Source organism: Ornithodoros turicata, chromosome 2, assembly GCF_037126465.1.
Source record: "Ornithodoros turicata isolate Travis chromosome 2, ASM3712646v1, whole genome shotgun sequence".
Taxonomy (NCBI): domain Eukaryota; kingdom Metazoa; phylum Arthropoda; class Arachnida; order Ixodida; family Argasidae; genus Ornithodoros; species Ornithodoros turicata.
The window spans coordinates 18,721,486-18,742,918 of NC_088202.1; the positions used below are offsets into that span (position 1 = coordinate 18,721,486).

General features: G+C 45.2%; 1 protein-coding gene and 1 long non-coding RNA gene across 2 annotated transcripts in view; both read left to right on the forward strand.

Moving 5' to 3' along the window:
* The window catches only part of LOC135384365 (uncharacterized), a 40,977-nt gene that overhangs the window by 11,407 nt on the left and 8,137 nt on the right, over positions 1 to 21,433 (forward strand). Inside the window, exon 3 of the mRNA XM_064613570.1 lies at positions 14,996 to 15,088. Within this exon, the coding sequence (XP_064469640.1) occupies positions 14,996 to 15,088 (93 nt within the window). The remainder of the gene's footprint in view (positions 1 to 14,995; positions 15,089 to 21,433) is intronic.
* On the forward strand, positions 7,176 to 10,262 carry LOC135383174 (uncharacterized). Its single transcript, XR_010419717.1, has 5 exons — positions 7,176 to 7,673; positions 8,170 to 8,264; positions 8,469 to 8,576; positions 9,102 to 9,210; positions 10,040 to 10,262. It is a non-coding gene; the product is annotated as an uncharacterized LOC135383174 (long non-coding RNA).

Consider the following 21,433-nt stretch of genomic DNA (forward strand, 5'->3'; position numbering starts at 1 on the left):
ACGCTGCTCAACGTTGTTAGTATCATGCGAACCGTGTTCGGAAGACGCTGCAGGTATAATTCACGCAGGATGGATTCGTCCAAGGATGAGGCCCTATCGCCCAACAACTGCTGCATCCGACGTACCAGCTGTGAAGGCTTCCTGTCGCGGAGGACCTCAGCTGTGAGCAGTTGTCGCAGACGTTCCTGTTCAGAGGCTGTCGTTCTCTTCGTGAGCGCGTCTTTTAACGCGTCGAAAGGGTTGGCTGCTGGGGGGTTGGTGATGACGTCCCTGACCTCTGACGCTTCGTTAGGGCCAAGCGCTCCAACGACGTGAAAGAACTTTGTTTGCTGTGCAGATATGCCTCGGAGGGCAAACTGCGCTTCGATGTTGGCTACCGCATGGAGAGTGGGAGGTTGCGACGCCAGCGGTGCGGGGTCCGGCATCGTCGGCGCCGGAGAGGTCATGGTAGCTGTGTTCTACGTTCGGGTCACCAGTGAAGGAAGAGAGAGAACCTTCTAGTTGAAGGGTGGAACGAGAATGTTTTTTTACAAGAGCGCAGCGAGCGGGGAGCGTGCGCAGAGGCCGACGAAGATCAGCGTGCGCCGATGACAGAGCGCTGCGCCTAGCTGGGTCGGTACAAACCAATCGGCATTCACATCTCATCACTGGAACCCGCCCGGATCGCAGCACTCTTGTTCCCGCCATCCCGCTGCTGCTGCATCAACAGCCACAAGCACAAGCCGTACGCCCAGCCGTCCACCATCTACGAGCCGTCATCATTCTCCTCTTCGTGGTATCGACGCGAACTTCAACCGCATGCACCGCTCCGCGTCTGAGGGGGGAGTGATGTGGCGGCCCGTGGACGACGATGACGACGTGCCTCTGCTGCCACGCGCTACGGCGCTGGCACGGTAGTTCTACCGGCACCGTCCTAGCGTGAGGACACGACCATCTGCCCGCTGGGACATTCCATCATCGCCGGTCAGGACTCATGTAGAGGAACACCACCTCCTCTACAAGTGACATCTCTATACGAGAGCAGAGCTATCTCTTGAGCACTATAGAGTTCTCTTTTCGGGAAAGCACCCTTCGCACCCTTCCCAGCGTGTAAATGAACCGTACTCGTCTGTCCACCTCGTATTGCAAAAATACCGCTTGGCAAAGTGGTGTACAACCTTATCAGGAAAAAAGTACATCCAAATCGGCTTTTTAAACTTCCTGGTGTCTTATGTGCCGCGGATGCCGATTTATCCGAAGAGTCCAAACCTGCACAGCAGTTTTTCATACGCGGCCAACCGTTGATCAAGAGGAGCTAGAATTTATTCTACTGCCGAGAGCAAGTTCTCCAGGTGGAACTCCTCTGAAGGACAACTAAACCGCGCTTGCTGGACAGTTCCGTGTAGCCTAGAGACGTCAGCCGTACGCTGTATCGTCGTTTGCGCTTTCTTACTGAAGCACCCTCGTTCCAAGCACATCTTCCCGAACCATGCGGTAGTGATCGAATCCTTCGCGCGTCGAAGCAGTAAAGCCTTTGAGCGATCTGAACAAGGAAACTCTGCGGTTCGGGTCAATCTTTGGAATTTGTAACGTTTTACTGGTCTCGTCCACTGTCTAACATCGTCTCAAAACGTGGTATAAATTTCCATTTCAAGCCGTGACATTGTGTCAATGAGACCATCTTCTTTAAAGCGGACTTCAATAATTTCGTCATGATTGTTGGCAATGACTTCCAGCGCTTTTGAGAAAAAAATATGGCCCCTGTCTAAGGCCCCCAGAGCATCCGCCCAGCTGGACATCGCGAACCGGATACTCTTTTGGGTACTGGGCTGTTTTTCTGAGCAGTCGTCCGAAACCGTCGTGGCGAGGTCGTTCAGCACCTTGTGTCTGTATATCGCTGGCGGTAAAGAACTGGTATATCTGCTCGAGGTACCTGATTTGGCCACCCTGATTGAGAGAGTGCGCTGAACAAGGAATCCATGTTGCAGAGGATCTTTCTGGCGTACTAGTGCTTGAAGACCTTCGTACTTTCTAGTCATGGACGTAGCATTTTCGTAAGACTACCCGCGGCAGCCCTTGACGTTTATACCACGTGCGTCGAGGAACTCATTAAAGCTTTGAACATGTCCTCAGGCCTAAGCGAACGCTTGTCAGGCAAGGTCAGGCTCGAGCCGTACGAATCTTTCAACTGGCATAGCATTTTCTAATGCACCAAAGTTCCCGCTGCGTGTGATTTTGGTGAGAACCTCAAGCTGTATTGTTCACAGAACAAACAGTGACTCTTGCAGTGGTGGGGGCCCCAGAGGATGCGTCCCGTTTGCCCCTCCTCCCTAAATCCGGCAGTGATGCCACTATATCCCAGCGTTTAAAATTCGAGATTTCAAAATCCAAAATAACAAAATTTCAAGTTATAATTTGAAAGACTATATCTGCGAGGTCTGATAGTGATCGTGTTTCAAAATAAGGTGTAACTGAGCAATGTGTTACCTTCGCGTATTTTCGATGTCGGTCGAACGGTTAGGCATAGTACGGCTGATGAGCTGGAGCAACACAAAGCGAAGCGACTTGGTTAACTTACGGTTAGGTAATTGGGCTTTGCCAAGGTTGCCAAACTTTGCCAAGGTTGGAGACAACATTGTCTCGGGCACGTACCGGCATCACACTGTGGCGATTTAGGATCTCGAACTTCGGAATTTTAACCTCTGGGGATTGTTAACTGTGTGATTTGAGTTACCCTTGTTGAAGCTCGTTCAACCTCCGCCTCTGACCGCGTTGCAGATAGCGTCGTTGTCATCGGGATTGCCGCATAGATCGCTGGACCGTGGTGCCGCTGCAGGAGCTCTTGTAAAAAGCAGAGCCAGCCCGTATCCTCATGATTGGCTGTCTCAGCTGACAATCGAACAGCACCACGTGCGGCGGGTACTCAACCAGTTCCGCCGCCACCACGTCCACCACGTGGGGCTCTTGTTCATTTTCTCTTGTGTTCCGAAAGCATGGCAACCACCTGGAAATTCGGAGCGTTCGGAGTAACTGTGGTGCTACTCCCTTGCCTACATGAACATCAGTTTTACAAAAATCAGTTGTAATCCACAATGCGTTATTCGAGGAGAAATTCTGTCAAATAACGCAATCAATACGACAAAGCTCAAGCCGACATCTTTCGACGAAATAATAAATGCTTATAGAAATTATAATTAAAAATCAATACTTTCATATTGATACGACATCTAGTTCGCCTGACCCCCTTCTAGTAAGCAACTTCCAGAGGTATAGGTTACCTGAGGTGGTGCTGGCACGATCACGGGTTCCCCTCCCCTAGCAGAAGTTGAGAACCACTGGTCTGGACCATTCAGCGAACAAGAGCAGCTGAAGGTAGTATTTCAGTGGTCGAAATTTGTTGCCTCTTGTGAAATAGCGTTAAGGAGCGCTTCAGCATGTGTCGTCAATTCAAGAAGGATGCGTGTATCCCTGACAGACAGCAACTGAAGAAGTGCATTTAATGACAAGAATTCAGTCCCCTGCCTTCTCATCGTTTCTGTTTGAAAACATGCGACCAACCTTCTGCAACCAACCTTCTGTGATGCAAGTTGAAGCGGGCAAAATGGGTTTAGCTTGAGATTTGCCGTAAGCCCAGCAAAGAACGGGTTAAGGAAAAGGTCAGTTAACAATGAAAACAATTCGGTACACTTTTCTTCCTGGTAGATCGTCGTAACTCTCTTGGTTTGTGAGATTGGGCTTGGGCCTTCTTTAGTTTTCCTCGCTGTTGAGCATGTTGTTGCTGATCAGGTACTTGTGTTCGTGTTGCAGATGTGCGAAATACCTAGGTTGTTCGCTCTGCTACTTTTCTGACGGGTTCAGATGTTGCCACAGGGTGCTCATGTGGAGGCCCACTGCTGTCGTTGGTTTGTCTGTAATGTGGACGTGCTTATTACAGCTGTCAACTTGTTTGGCAATGACTAACTTCGAGGCGTTCCATACCTTGGTGCCTTGCAGAAAGTATGAGAGCCCAGGGAACACATGGTAGTCAACTAGACGTCCAGACCTGTTCTAGCCCTAGACTTTAGGGATAGTGCCCAAACTAGACGTTGACTAGACGTCTAAAAGTCTTACCATTATTTAGACGTCTAAAATTAGTGATTTACTAGACATCTTGTAGACATTTAGTAATTGACGTCTAATTGTAGACGTCTTGTAGCTGGCCTTGTATGTACCACATATTAGAAATCATCAAGATTTTTGTTTTATTAGCTTTTTAAGAGGTGTGAACACATTCACACATCAAATACAGTCACTATATTATAAGAGGTGGTTCTAAGCTTAGCTTTCAGGCTTACAAAACTGAAGTTCAATTGTTACAAAACATATGCAGGAAACTGAATTACTTGATGGCAGAGTTAACATAATTGTGGTGTTCAAGTTGTCCGTGAACCGGCCCTGGTGAGTGAGTCTGTTCGCCTTCTGATCCCGAGATCGCTGGTTCGAACCCGGCCAGAAACAGCAGCAACTTAGTGCCAGGATACAGGTTGCTTAGACATGCCATCTTCCACAAGGGACATTAAATACGGTGTGTTGTGTGGTGAGCTTTCATTGCACATTTAAGGACACTCAGGTGGGCAATCCACAGACCGACTGCTGTGGCGTCGCTCATGATCTCAGTTGTCTCGCAATGTAAACCCCAATTGTTATTAAGTCTCCCATGCTGGTATTTGTCCACAAGAGTCGTCACAAGAAATCTAAAAAATGTAGCCAAATGCAGAAAGAGAACTGGAATTAGGAGGGCCATCCAAAAATAAGTTTCCCGATATTTGTTATTCAAAGGAAACACCACTAGGACAAACTGAATGGTGTAGTAGTTGGGTGTGACATCCCGGCACTGCAGATGTTGGTTAATGGAGTGCCGTTCACCTAATGTATCAGGCATTCAAGCATGGATGTAATATTTCCGAGTACGTCTGACTAGTACGTCTGACGTCTAGTACGGAAGAGTTATCCTATTTTTCGTTAAAGAATAAAAGAGTGAAAGAGTACTTTAGAGAATATCCACTGACAGTTAACACCTGTTTATACAAAACATTTTACAGGCATTGAAATGGTGTGTCCTCTATACAGGGTCGTGAAAATCTGCACAATGAACAGTACATAGTGACTAGCTGTACACATACAGTGAATAGCTGGGAGATCAGCTATAACACCACGAAACGACGTTTCTTTTCTGAAATTCCGAGAATTGTTAACGGAGACTGGCGGGTCACTGGTACTGCACTCTGATACTAATGAGAACAAATTTCCTTCAGCATGGTCAACGAAAGTTATGCGAGATGGGGGCCACATTTGCTCGGTAACGTTTGTAAAGAGCAACGAATGAATGCAGCTTGCATTTTCCTTCAATGGTATCAAGACGGTCAAGATGAATTTCTTGGAACAATTTTTATTAATGAAACCTGGATGCATTATGCAAGTGCTGAGACAAAATACCATAGGAAGTCATGGTGGGTGCCCGGTGAAAGCATTTTGAAGGAGGTCAAACTCGCGTTTTCGTCTGGAAAGGCTATGCCGACAATGTTTTAGGACTATCATTGTGTGCAACTTGTAGATTATCTCACATGCACAATGACAGTAAATGCAGATGTACTGCGAGATCCTGAGAAAGCGTCAAACTGCAATGAAACAAAAACGCACAGGACTTGGAAGGGTGTAGTACAACCACGTCAACGCTGTCTGCACTCGTCTTGAAAGACTCGGGATTTGTTCCAGAAATTCATCTGGAAATTTGCCAAAGAGAGAAAAAGTACACAAGCGAGCTGGTACAACGTTGAAATAGGAAGCATCACCTTGAGCATGAGGAGAATGAAGTATACAGGAGACACACAAACGTGAGTTTCCTTTTCGTGGGCTTCCTGTATACTTCGTTCTCCTCGTGCTCAAGGTGATGATTCCTACTTCAATGAAAATTTGCCCAATCTGCTGTTCCATCTTCCTCTCAAAGCACTCCTCGACAGTCACCAATTCGCAAGTGATCATGAAACACAAATTGATCAGGTGAAATGCAAAGTGAATGCCTCACTTTGTAAACAGGGCATAGCATGGCACAGACAACGTATTGAATACTTGGTATCACAGTATCAAAAATGTTCAGCTAAATAAGGTGACTGTGTCAGGGAGTAACGTTGAGCTCTAATCTGTACATAAATTTTTTCAATGTTGTGCTATAGGTTTATTATTTTGATCACAGCAGAGGAACTTTTGTTGGATGATCCTCATACATGAAGGAAATTCCTTATTCTCTTACTTTCCATCACACGTGTGTGGAGCAGCAAGTACAATCTGTTTGCAAATGATCATACTGAGGTAATAAAACTGGACTCTGCAACAACCTTCAGAAACTATGCAAGGAATGGACCACATTAACTTTGTCCAATTATATTATGACCAAATGGATAGTATGTAGTCTTTCATGTTATGTGAGTTGTATGCCCATATATTGTAACAAAAGATCAGTGAAATGAAGGCAGTCTGACTGAGGTATGTAGATAATTTAAATAATGTCCATACGTATGATGATCCGAGTGTTTTTGGCTCACTGACATGCATATACACTGACAGCATCCACAACTAGAAGACATTACCAGAATCTAAGTGCTGTGAAGTAATATTTTATTTTACTGAATATATATCTTTTTTTCTTAACGGCGTTCGAGCTAGCGTTCCTGATGGCGTTACCGTTGCTGGTAAATGTAAATTTTGTACGAAGTAACTCCCCTGCACCAACACCTTAGCACCAACGGCTACACCAACTTAAAGAAATCAGCAACTAAATTATTGAATCACTGAAACGTCAATAAAAAAGTCGACGACGCCGACGAATCGTGCAGCGCAGCACTATAAACCATAGCTCCACAAACACAGAAGCACTTTGCACGCACTGTGGGCAGCAGATAGCAGATGTTTGTTTACTGCACATAACATTTTCCCACAAGCTACACAGCTGCAGCAGTAAAATGGAATCTGACATGACTCAGGGATTTCAGAACCCTTAAAAAAATCTTGAAACTGCCCATGGTATCTCTTTGAAACCACTGAACAGGCAATGCGCTACATATTAGGCACACCTGTAGCTCAGTAGCAAAGGCACTGATAAAATGTTTGCAAAAAGAACAGCGATTTTCAACACATACATCACAAAAAACGACACTCGTCGCTGCAACAACGATGGCGATTGCATAATGATGATGATGTTGGTGTAACTTCCGCTGGATTGGCATATGTGTTATTTAACATTTAACCTCCACCACCCAATTATAATGAACGGCCACGGAAATTAAAGATATTACAAAAAATAAGTACTCAATAAGCACGAGCTAAAGCAATGGCAATGACGCCTGCCCGTCTACCCAATCACCATCCATCATCCATCCATCCAACCAGTTCGAACCAGTTCAGTTTCAACGGTTGAAACTTCAAACTTTCCGGACGCGCAACGGGTAGCAGTTGGGGTCTTCGCTGCTGCATTCCACTGGTTGTTATACGAAAATCTTTCGAAGTTCTAATCTCCCGCGCGTTTTGTCTTGCAATTTTTGAGCATAGCGAGAACGTACGCCGTGCTGTCCAGTGATAAAAGCTGTTGAGCACAGCAGAGCTCCCAGAGTACTGTGGTGGACAACGTTTCTTTGTTCTCTGGCTTTCAAGTTTAAGGGGTGAGTTCACTCTTCATTAAAGTATGTGCCTGTTTCTGTGCACCAAATCGCATGTAGTAGAGATGCGTGGCATAATATTGGAATATCGTTTCCTTTATTTCGGCTTCGTATCACCGATTGAAGCATATTGGAACTGTGGGTTGACCTGACTGCACTCGCATTCAAAGTAGTGATTAACGTTGTATGTTCGGCAGTACAACGTTTCATTAAGTGCCTTGGTTCGTCTTTGTGCTAAAACAAATACGGTATCACTAATTAACCATCGAGATTAACGAGTTTTCGATTACTGTTGAAGTCTTGACTAAACGAAAGTCGACAGTTACGGTTTGCAGGGCGGACATGCCGGAACATAAATGCTGGTTAGTTCATTGTCATGTCAGCCCGACTTCGGTTGTTGCATTTTTCGCTGGTAGTGAAACTACACACTGAAAATTTTGCGCAAGTACTTTTGTTTGCATATCATGGTTTCATAGCAACTGGGTTTTTCTTTTTATAGGTGCTTGGACTATCTTGCATCGGTGGATATGAAAATAGTGGTAACCTACCCTACGAAACAGCTGTTTGCACATAAGCTTAACAGTTCCCTGTGAGGTGAGGGGAAGCAGTTGTCACTGACGTGTGACTGTGTTGTCCTCCAATGTTCCTGATGTTCGATGTGCCCCCTAATCTTACTCTGGAGGGTGCCTCTTTAAATTTTTTGTCAACAAAGTATTGCAAATACAGTTGGTGGAAGACTCTAACTGCTTTCCATTTACATGGTTGTCTTGTGGGTAACGAAATCGAACTTTTTTTCAGATGCTGTGAAAGTCAGCAGGGAAGTGCGATGTAGAAGAAACGACTGCCAGAAGCTTGCTAAGGAACCGCACAACCTGTGTGGGCAGCAGACAAAATATTCATCAAACGGTACAAAACTAGTATTTTTGTGCTTGGTCGTTTTGAGACATCCTTGGTATTGTATGGAGAACAGCGTGACTATGTCATTCCATCTTACTTCACCCAAACAGCTATCTGGTAGTAGTGCAAGATTTGAGTTCCTAAAAGGTTTATTCACTGAAGTCACCTCAGCGCCATACTATAGGTCCCGCAATGTTTAGTCCTTGCATTTGTTTGCTGCATTATGCTTTTTAGGTGACTATTAACACCAAAAATATGGAAATTGCTCAGACATTCTACAAATCACAGAGCAAGAAGTTTTAAACACCAGATATACGGTGAGTATAATATGGGTAACAGCTTGACTGAAATCTACAATAGGGCCGATGGCAGCAAATCTGCCTGCGAGCGACAGTGGCGGTCTCCTGCGGATGACGTCATGTGAATAAAGTTGTATACTACTTGTACGTACTTATAATATTTGACGTGGTGATACAGCTCTTGCTTTGTATTGTCTTTTATAATATACACAGTGTTTATTTTTATCCTGTACAGAAGCTTTGCACCAAAGTTATGAGAGCAGCACAGATGTTGTTTTAGCGTAATGGAGTGATGGAAGTGCTGCACCAATCATGGAGTGCTTAGCAGTCGCCTGCTCGACCAGGTAAGGTCGTGTGTCACGAGAAAACGCCTGTCACATTGATGTACTTTCACAGCGAAAGCTGTTACATCCTCATTTCCCTGAGATCCTGGCAGCGTCCGCTAGAGCCCTGTGCAGATAAGATTTTTAGCATCCGCGTACACGTTATCCGATCCGCACCGTTGCATGCACAACCGTTTAGATCCGCAAGTTTCGAAGGACGCGTAAACACAGCCGGAAGAATGTTGGTATAATTTCGGATGCCTCCATGCTCTCATGGAAGGACTCATGGCGACAAGCAAAGGTAAACCTTTCAACAAACGCGATATGGAGAGACTTCTGGAACGCTTCCTCACCGGTGCTCGTGTGGACGCTTCTCTCCCGTCTTGGCCGTGCATGGTCAAAGGTGAACCCGGACATGCACTCGCTGTCGGTGCGCAATACAAATAAATTGCTAGTAGAAAAATTATAGCATGCGGTATATCTGCATCCGACCTCGAGCCATCCGATCCGCACACCGCAAAAAGTGATAAATTCTCATCCGAATCCGCAAGTATCTTACGGATATCCGCTTCCATCCGCGGATGGTGCAGGGCTCTAGCGTCCACATCAGGTAGTGACGCGCAAACAGATTTTCAGCTGTTGCTGCAATTTGTGTTGTGTAGCTGTAACAGTTCTGTGATTTTTGTACGTGCAGCTTTTCTTTGTGTCTCTCAGATCAGTGTTGATACAGCTTTTGCTCTTATGTGGCCAGACAAGCATCCCGTGAAATAGTGTGCATAGCCACTAAACAAACTAGTTAGAACTAGCAGGCTACATAATGCTTTCTGACATGTTTTGTTCTATTTTCTAGCCACAGTGAGTCATTGGAGGCAGTGCTACAGCACCAACAATCACTCCGCCAACTCACTGGAAGAAAGGAATGAGGTGGCCATCAACACCCTGCTGCCAGTTCAACACTCCTCAGTCAAAACACAAGACGCCTGCTTGGCGGCAAAGTCAATCCAGTTTTAGACAAGAGTTTTGTACCGTAGACTTCGTGTGTGGTTTACTGCGAATAAATGTTTATGCTGAGATCCGTGTTGCTATCAATTATATCATATTTCTGCATGAATGCATGCCAGGACGGTAGCAGGACTAGTCATGGTCTAAAGTAGGTCTAAAGGTGGCTAAAATAGGGTACAGGAAATGTATAACCCTAGACCTGTCGCCTGAATGGAGGGATAAAATTGGTCTAGCTGTAGACTTCATGTCTAATACATGGTTAAGTGTCTCACCCTGTTCCAGACATCCAGGTCAAAAGAGTGTCTAAATCACGGCTAGGTACATAGACATCGGATGTCTAGGGCTAGATGGCTAGGTGGCGTAACGTTAGACGTGTTATTTGACGTCTAGTGGAGGGATACTAGACATGTGGTCTAATTGCGTAGACATTCTATAGACATTCCTTATCTCTTTTTTTAGACGTCATTTAGACGTTTACTAGCCCACCATGTGCTCCCTGGGAGCTCTCCGCACCGTTTAAGTGTCTTCATCGGCGTTGGGTACCTTGCTTCTGCTTTGAAATGTGGCTTAATTCGAATGCGTGCGAGGTTACCAGGACGAAAAGTAGTGGTTTTTGCTCGACGTCTTTCGTCTGTGATGCTCTTCATATGCTGTTGTTTCTGCTGCGCGTGTTCTCTTAACGCTTGTAACGTTTCTGCTGGATCTTGAAAAGTCAGAATTCCAACAATGTCTAACCTCGCACGTGGCTGTCTTCCGTGTAGTAGTTTTGCCGGAGACTGACCAGTGGTACTATCGGGAATAGCTCTGAACACGCCGAGGTACTGTGTAAGAGCCGTGCGCAGGGGTCCCCGTTCCAAAGATGCCAGTTGGACATACGGTTTCAACGTGCGATTGAACCATTTCACTAGTCTATTTCCTTGCGGGTAGTACAAAGAGGTGCAGCGATGTTCAATTCCTCGCTGTTACAGAAAGTTATCAAATTAACTTGGCTTGAACCGTGATCCGTTATCAGACACTATTTCTTGTTGATATCCCTCTCTGCAGAACGCTTGCTGTAGAAAGGTGATAACAGAAGCGGAGAAGGATACTTCTGGCTACTTACTAATAGTCCACGAGTGTTATGGCAAATCTGCATCTGGTGGTACCTTCTCAAATGGGCCGGCGATGTCTGTCGCAAGCTTCTCCCATGACAGACTTGGAAATGGTATTATGGTTAAGTTCATTGTTTGGCATCTTTATCCGCGATTTGGCTGATTCCACAGTTGCGTACCACAAGTTCCACTTGCGTAATCCGTGCAAGGCCGCCAAAGCATGTCTCGTAATCTTTGTTTAGTCTTCACTTTACCTGGATTGAACTCATGAGCATTCTGCACTATCGCTTCGGTAAGTGCTGTTGGTGCGACCATTCGGTCTTCTCGGAGAAGTATGTCTTTAATGCAGGACAGTCCTTTTCTTAGGTTGAACTATGGAAAATATCGTTCTTGCAAGGACTGCTTAGACGGCCAACCGTCTGTGACGTACTTCTTGATTCTTTGAAGGGTTGAGTCCTCTGCAACCTTCTCCCAGACAGAACACTATCTCCTGCGGATGTCCGAAATAGATCCCAACATCCGTGTCCTGAAATGGATGTCAGGTGGACATCCCTCGGAGCTACATGAATGGACATCCCTAACCGTACATCCGCAGGATGTACCGTAACGACCGGTTCAAGAATTGTCCAGATAGGGTCCCTGACGGGATGTTACGTGGAGCATTATCGCAGGAGAGAGAGAAACATGGCAAGGCGCATCGCAGAGTGAGTTCGACTTTCGGTGAAAGAACTAAACACCTTACACCAAAAGGAGTAAGAAACACAAATGTTGCATCATAATGAGTTAATGCGCCAAGCAGTTCTTCAATCCACTGTTATTGGTATACGCAATCATGTTAAACTTAAACACCCCACCTTTTAGTTTGACTCGCAGGCAAACTGGACTCTCGAATTTGTGGAAGCTTGCGAGACAAGCAATATATATAGTATCTGTTTTCGCTTTGGAAAGGTATGCCACTGCCTTTCTAAACGGTCTTCGTGGTTCTAAGAGACTGTATATGTACGTCTTTATTTTTGCTTTCTAAAACTTCATGCTCATTGTCCGTAACGGAAATACAAGAAACAAACGAAAAGGAGCAACGATGCAGTGGCCGAACCCGAAAGAAAATGGCGAAAAAAAAAACGCCTACGGGTCTACCAAGAATCTGTCCACTTACGTGGCAACTAAATAAAGCAGTATGAATAATAATGAGGAAATGCAGGATCCTGAGCACGTACAGAAGTAAGTCCGTGCAACATCCGGGTATCTCCGTGTAACTTCCTGTGAGGACAAACGACGGATATTCGTGGGAAGTCCAAACCGTGGCCACTCGGGGATGTGGGGGACGTCCGTCGGAAAAATGTCTGTCTCCCAGGGAGATCCGAATTTCCGGGAAAGGTTATCCCCAGGAACACCATGGGAAGTTTTGTTCCGTTTGGGCTCCTGCAGTGTTTCTCGACTGATGGGACCTATTACAACTAAAACGATTTCCTCCTCGAACTGTGTAGGAGTCTCGTTGTTTATCGGAAGACGAGATAACGCATCTGTAACAACATTTTCCGTGTCTCTGTAGTACTGAAATTTGAAGTTATAGGCCAGCAAACTTGCACATCACCATGAAATAAGTAGCAGGCGGTGACCAGACACTTGTGAAGATAAAAGCGTCACGACTGCTTACTGATCAGTTGGAAGAACGAAATCTCGGCCCTATATGTACGCATGCCAGCGCTCACAAGCCCATAAACAGGCTAAGGTGTCACGCTCACCTGCAGATTACTTCTTTTTATGTGGAGCCAGTGTTCTTGATCCAACAATTTACCGTCCTTCTCCTCTTGCAACACAGCTCCGGCTCCCATGGATGATGCATTGCCTCCAACAGACTTTCTGATGATAGAATTAAGATGCTCTGCTGCATTGCTGTAAACATTCATCAGCAAGCTACGTGCACTTGCTTCAACACGGCTGCGTATTCTAAGGATCTCGGTGTAGACACCGCACCATTTCAGGTTAGGAACATGGTTATTTTCTGAGCACTTACTCATGTCGCAGAACTATGCAGCGCATGCACGGTGCTCAGCAAAAACGTAACTGGGGCTACTGCGGATGTCACTCTCAAGAAGCCTCACACGCTGGTTGAACCGCAACTTCGGATGCTGCGGTCTGCATTATATGACCGCGGTTATGCTGGACCTGAGGCGCCTCAAGTTACTCTTCAGTATGATTCGCATTGCTGCAGGCACGCTGGACACCCACTTGTCAACGAGGAGCTTCCTGTGGTTACTTATATAGTTCTGTAATATGTAGTTTCTGCACTCAGTCTTTTCGATGTACATTCCGGGACATGGAGACGCGGAGAGCAGGGCACTGTGCCTGCTAGAGTCTCCGTCAGCAACCACACAGTTGTACTTGATGTCATACATTGAAACGCTGCAGCGGAAGCCTTGCACAACAGCTGCTCTTTCCAAACTGCAAGAGCTCTCCGACCAGTTCTTGTAACACGCGTGCTTGCTTGGTTGTTTACCAAGATTTTCTGCCCGAGTGCAGATGGTGCAGAACTTGCCATTGACAGGACCTTCTTCGTCCGGAAGCCGTCCGAAAGAATTTTGTCATTGGGGATGACGGTTGGCTAACAACACGCTAAATGTGGTGAAAATACGGACGTATCAGGTTCATTTATACAAAAGGTGTCACAGCCATTAAGTTGAAATCGCCATTTGGAGCCGGCACAGTCGGCGGGATAGCTTGATAGAGTTCATAGCCTCTTTCATGAGATTAAAATTCTCACCTGATGTCTATTTTGTGAACGGCCAACAAAATTGAAGGAAGCATGAAACGCAATACCTGTCGTCTGCGGAAAACTTCCAAAACAAATGGTAAATTGTTGGTATCATTAAATACTAGAACCCATTGAGACTTATTTTACGTAAATCGAACAATTCCTTTTGGAAGATATGTAGTTAGCAAAATTCATGAGGAATGCAATTAAGGCAGGAGTGCGCTGCACCCCCTTAATGTATTCAGCGTTGAAAGTGTTACGATTACAATTTTCATAAAAGCGTTATAATCCATAGTATCGACATAGTATTGATATAGTACTGACATCAAACGTGTTACTTAGACTAGACTTACGCGTACTTTGCAACTGTAACAAATGTCATGTTTTACATGTGCTCATTAATACACTGCCACGCCGGGTTCGAGATTACATCCCCGCTGGTAATTCTTCGCATGTAGAGCACATTACTAGTAACTAACGCAAGCATAGAGCACACAGGTGGAAGCACTGATTTCGATCTTTTGGCATGAATGCTCCGTCCGCTTCAGTATAAATTGCATTGTCCATAGTTGCATCTTTCCATTGACCGTAGTTGCATTGTCCATTTGGCTGCATGGGTGTTGTGAGACATCAATATTTCCAGTGTATTTAGAACAGTGTGCAAGCAGGACAGATTCTGAGGCACATTATAGAGCGACGCACGCTTGGAAAACATATGCCGTGTTGTACAACGTAACTGCATAATTAACCAAGAGGTACGCAAAGCAAACCAGTCTTCATAACATGAATGTCAACAAACTTTTTATACGTAAACAAAATACGGGGAGGCAACAATAACTGAAAGGAAACGTTGGAAACCGTTGGGGGAAACGGTCAAATCCGCACGAGCATGTTCTGACATCAGGACTGGAAGACGTATGTTGCTTCTAATGTCCACCTCTGCTTCGATCACTTGCAGTACAGAGGCAGCTTGTTGAGCTGCAGCTATATGTGCGCTCCTTCGAAACGTGCTTCATGCTACCAAGTTGAGGAAGAAGAATTACCTTGTTTGGTAAGTTAATGTTCTGTATCATGTTATTTGTCCAAAGGGCACCTGAGAACTGCATTTCTGACGTCTCCGACGTAATTTGCACTCCTCCTTGAGAAAGTACCCATTAAGCACGAAGCTGTCAGCGCTATCAGATGGGGGACGATGAGGGGAACAAGAAAAAAAAAAAGGGCGGGGGAGGTGAGCCGTGACACGATCGGACTGGATACCGCAGTGCTCCTACGGCGTTATGTCCAGACTTGTACACGTTACCGAAAAAAAGGAACTAAATACCGTTACTCGTTACCATGAAAAAAAGGAACTAAATACGTTACCCGTTACCAAGGTAACAAAAGGAACGCATTCCCGTTACTCGATAGTAACGAGTTACTTTTACGTTACCACGCTATTACAGAGCCACAACCATGTCAAAATTGACACGTGCTTCATTTGGTCCGACAATTTCCATGGAATTCGCTTTAAAGAATAGTTGGTACTCGAAATGGGCATCGGTTATTTTTGGTGCGTTTGCTCGAGAGACTCTCTGTGGCAAGACTGAAAAATTGCTGTGGAAAGGCATAGTTGCATCAAATATAGCCACCTTTGTTTGATGCATGTGTTGGATGCGCCTGATGAGTAGCGAGGTTGACTTTCCTTCTTTTTTTGTTCTGTGAATTCAAGGTCAGCAGCTGCTTTAATTGCCTTATTTTGGCACCACTGTTAGGAGGCTACACGACGTCAGCGCGATATTGTTCGTTTATGTAAACTGATAAATGCTACACCAACGTCTACAAGCCGTTGTATAAGCTGACTCTTTGCATGGCTAACCTTTTCTTTATTTTAGTAAACATAACCGCCCCCCCCAACCCCCCTTGGAAACCATCAAATCAGCCAAGGTTCTCGGGCTACCTCCTCACAACGCGGCATTGGCTCCACGAGCTATTCGATTGATTCGTGGAAAGCAGTGCCTTTAACGTATAATCATCGATACGGTAACTGCTACAGCTAACTAAATTATTGAAGACGCTTACCTCAGCACACTTCTCCAAATTCGAATGCGACGAGTGGGATGCACTCGGTCATTTTCGTTTGGGAAGGCAAAGAAGACACTAAAATGCTACATTGCCGTGATCTTTTGCCCGTTCACCCTGAACGAGAGTCTCGTCCAACCCAGGCCACACTCACAAGACTTTCATCTGTGCCATCTTATAATCCAACGAGTGATCCTCACTGGAGCCCACAACAGTGGAGGTGGGAGCGAAAATACAGGGACTAAGGTTTCTTCCCGGGATACGCTGCTAGGCCAACGACACGCGCGAACTGCATATAATAAACCCGGGATTTCGTGGTCCACGTCAGGTGGACCCACTTTACAACAACACGATGAATCAGCAGAGAATGACAATGCCATCTCAGGATCCGAGTTTCGGCGAACTTAGTTACTCTAGTATATCCATTGGCAGCTGCTGGAAGATAACAGCCACGCCCACAAACAAATCCAGGGTTTTTTTCCCAAGAATGCTTTCATGGTCAATGACACGACAGGGAAGTGTTGCGGCATTTGTCATGCCGGTCACCTTAGGACTCAACAAAAGAATGTCTGTCGACCAGAGGCTCCCAGGAGCTGAACATCCTGGTCAGGTCACCTCGTGTTAGAAGAGTACGAGATTTCGGGAATTTCTCCATACTAACTGACCATGTCGTCCATGTTGAAGCCGAGCGTAAACGAAGGAAAGCAACGAGTAACTTGAGTAACGAGTTACCAATTTTTGTAACTGAATTCTTTATTAGTTACAAGTTTTAGAAAAGTAACTAGGTCGTTACTTCGTTACCGAAAAAAGTAACTGGTTACTGGGTAACGAGTTACTTGTAACGAGTTACGTACAACTCTGGTTATGTCCCCTAAGCCACATAATAGTAGGAGGGTATCAGCGTCGTCTGCACGTGTACTGCCACACTGTACGAGAAACTACAGACGATCGGGAAAGCGTAGAGCCCTTTTCCAGCGGTAACTCTGAACGGGAAATCTGGAAGCGGGAAGTCTCGCGAAATCGCTGTGGCTGTATCACAGAACCCTCGTTTTCGGTTTTCTGTTCGGTTTCGGTGATGCAAAACGAATTGAAATAATCTGAAGCTAATAAAAGCAGTTTTGACAGCGCTTCCTGTTCCGCTTTTGTCCCGATTTTAGTAATATTTTTCTGCAGCTAATCCCGGGCAGATCAGAAGGCCGTACAATAACTTCACAGATCACAAGGCAGTACTCGTCATTCTAAAGTGGTTGTGCATATATATCAGCAATGTGTGTCAACATCCACACACGACAGCAACCTCTGAATTTTTTTAGTTCAGTTTTAGTTTTGTGGAATATGCCACAAAACTAGAAGTGTCACAGAACACGAAAGATAGAAATATAGCACTCGCCGAAAAGCCAAGACAACGACAAGAAACACTTACACTCAACGCTAACCAACGTCACTACACCAACAATGCGCCTCGTAGGACGAGGCTTATTCCTTTCAGCAATGGGGTTCTGCTGGCGGTTTCATGTCAGTTCAGGCAGGGAGGTCCCATCGACCTCCTGGATTTTGATTATTTTTTTTTATATTTATAAACTCATCGTACATGGTGATCAACAACGCTAAAATAAATAATTTCTACCGAATCGTTTTCGTGCACAAGAAAAAAAATCGAGTGTTACAATTTTTGCCGTGTTTGCGCGCGTATATCTCCCGAGTTTTAAAATATATTGTAGTCAAACTTGTTATGCTTTAGTATGCCTACAGGTCAGCAGTCCTAGCGCAAGTTTTGGCGCGCAGGTCCAACGCTCTGTTGCATAAAAAATGGCGATGCTCTCTCGCGCAGTTTTGTTCCAACTTCGACGCGTGATTTCTCTGGCTGTAGATATCAATTACCATACTTGGCATCAGTTCACTCAGCTCTTAATGCTATTTCATTTGATATATATCTATCCTGCGTATACCTCTTACAGGTATGTGCTGAAACAGGCAAATGTTTAGGCATAGTTAAAAAAACAACAGAAAAACAAGGATTTCGCGCGTCCGTTTCCTTAAAAGGCCCCTGTTTATTTCATTTATATTTTGCCAGGACATTGCCCGATGTTACAACTTTCATCTGACCTAAACAAATTCTGCTTCAAAAGGCGTACACCGGTGATTAGCGCGTTAAAATGCGGGCGTACTCTGCGTGCGTACGTGTCGGAGCCCGGCTGGCGGTACCGCGGCATGACGTGCCTCCTGTCGTTGCGTCCCTTGTTTGGGCAAATCTGTCTGGCCTTAGCCTCACCTGAGCTATTCGTCGGCAAACTTTTGACGTCGTGCTCAAGAAAGAATCCACGACTGGCAGTTCGTTATTTCCCACAACGCATCTGAATGAAATCCTACGTTGCCGTGAAGCCGCATTTCAACGACTAAATGGTGAGCGAAGGTACAACCTCTATCTTGCAAGCTACGTACATGGTGGTGCGCATACTGTACAAATTAATATCGAGTTAGGAGTTGCTTTCTGCTGGGATCCAGCAAGTTCGTACTTCATTTCAAGATATTTTTAAGTTATGCAGAGGGCTTTCAGTTTCCTGTCAGAGCTAAGGACTTGGACGGGTTCTCACATTTGCCATAAATACATTAGAGACTTTCAGAAAAAAGCCATCCATGAGAAAAATACTAATTCACCTTCCAAGACGCACATAATGCACTTCAATTTCGCTGAAAACTGGACAGAAGCTATGCCTAGCGAAATACAAGCGTGCCACTGGGTAAGAACAGATTTCCGTATTCACATGTGTGGTAACAGCTGGCACGGAAACGCACAGCTTTGGTGTGGTGAGCGAAGACTTGTGTCGCGTTTCAGCACACTCACTGGTAGCTTCCATCGCTATTGAAGACTGGTTTGACAAGAATGTTCCACCAGCAGCTAATGATTTACGTGTCAGGTGGAGCGGCGAGCCATTATAACTATCGGCATAGGCTCTACTCGGCATGAGCTCTCCAAATCTACTTTTGCGAGTGGGACAAGGCTGTTCACAGGAACAGGTCACGACAAAAGTGCGTGTGACAGGATCGGAAGCATCATGCCACGACACCTAACTTGCGTTCACCCTATGAAGATGTCATCCTAGGGCCACAAGATATGATGCCGTGCTTGCTAAAACACCTAAAGCGCGTACATTTACTTCGTGTACGCGCAAAGGACGTGGCTTCTTTTAGAATGCAAAATAAGAAGGAATGGGTAAATATATGCCGCATCAAAGTGGCATACAGGGTTCGCATGCGTGGCAAAGCAAGACATCGGAAAGTGGAGGCCGAGAAACATTCATTGCTCGTACCGTGGACAGTGAATGCAGAAAAGTGACGTTTTCATAGCAGCCGAGTGAAATCATTTGTCGCTGTCATTGCAAAATACTGCTTCCGCTTTCGCAGTCTTGTAAATATATCGACATAAACTACCACTTTTGATTACACAAAGTTGTCCCTTTTCTTGTACGACATGGACAGGAGGCTTGCCATCCCGCGGTACTGGCCGCCGGGCTCAGACACGTACGCACGCTGAGTAGGGCAGCGTTTTAACGCGCTAATCGCAGTGTACGCTCTTTGAAGCAGATTTTTTTACGCAATATGAAAGGTCTAACATCGGGCCATATTCTGGCAAAATATAAATGAAATCAAAAGGGGCGTTTTAGGGAAACGGACGCGCAAAATCCTTGTTTCTTCGAACTGTGCCTAAACATTTGCCTATTTCAGCACATACCTATAGAGGTATACGTACGATAGATATATCAGATGAAAGAGCATTAAAGGCTGAGTGAACTGATACCAAGTATAGTAATAAGGGACATCTACAGCCAGAGGAATCACGCGTCGAAGTTGGAACAAAACTGCACGAGAGAGCATGTTCGCCGTTTTTTATACCACACAGTGTTGCACCTGCGCGCAAAAATTTGCGCTCGCACAGCTGGCCTGTGGGCATATTAATGCATAAAAAATTTCAGTAGAATGTCTTTTAAAAATCAGGAGATATACGCGTGCAAACACGGCAGAACTGCAACACTCGAATTCACGGCTGGTGTTGTGTCTGTCCCTTCGTGTTCCCTAATCTCGGGGTTTTTACATTACTCATCATCTTCACCAGCTCGCTTGCTTCTGAGCCATTTTTTGAATGGCTTTTCTCGATTTTTTTGCACGGAAACTATTCGCGGTAGAAAAAATTTATTTGAAGGACGTTCATCATCATGTACGATGAGATTCGAAGTATAAAAAAATGAAAATCCAGGAGGTCGATGGGGCCTCCCTGCCTGAACTGGCGTGAAGCCAGCCTGAATTTAGGAGCTCGAGTGGCGTTGTGGTCAAGAATGACCTTCCACACCGAGGTGGGGCCATAATGCGGGTTTGAATCCCAGCGCTCTCTGTGATGTGTAAGGTTTTCCCTGGGTGTTTGCTGGGCTTTGCGGCAGAATTTCCAGACGAATTTCGGCACAGTTTCCCGGATGTGTACGCGGCTCATGGCCACAGGCTATCCATGGTGCCAAACTGAATTAACAAAAACCTCTGAGATTCTTCCATATTTTTCTCATGACTAAACGTTTCACTCTTCGATATATTGTTTCTCGTTTCCACCAGAACGGCAATACAAATAATATCCGGAATCGATTGCTGGGAATCCAGAACAAAGATTGGGAAGACTAGACAATTTGAATATTTCCTGGTTGCACTTGAAAACAGCAGGGACTAAAACCAAAACAAATATCGGTTCGGGTACGGTTACAGTCCAGCCTCAGAACTCCGAAAGCGGTTTCGGTGACGGTTACGGGATTCGCCGTTTTAATATTTGCTGTTACTGGTAATCAAACTGTTGACTCGGTGTATATACATATATATATATATATATATATATATATGCAGGGTGTCCACGCTAAGTGTGAACAGATTTTTTAAAAATATATCAATCACTTTTTCCGAGACGAAATCAATTGCAATATAGCATATGCTGAAGGGCACTCCCTAGGGGGACATTAACATACTCCTAAGGCAATGTCTTAATTAACTTTCAATAATTAACTTTTTAATTATAAAAGCTACGAAGTTGCTCCAATGGGAACATCTGATCTCTTCGGTCACCAGATACCAAAACCGTTTTCAGAACAAAAATCCGTTCGGTAGATCGTCCGCAAAAAAAAATCGTGAAGGAACGCCATTTTTTCTTTATTTGGTTTATTGCACATCTTCAAAGAAGCGGCTTTCCTTTACCCCCAGTGTGAGAGAGTGAAAGAGCACAGTGCCGCCTTATGCGTCGAAGATTAGCTTTAACTTGCGGAAACAAAACAAAAACACAAATCTATCGGGTGACTCTATCGCG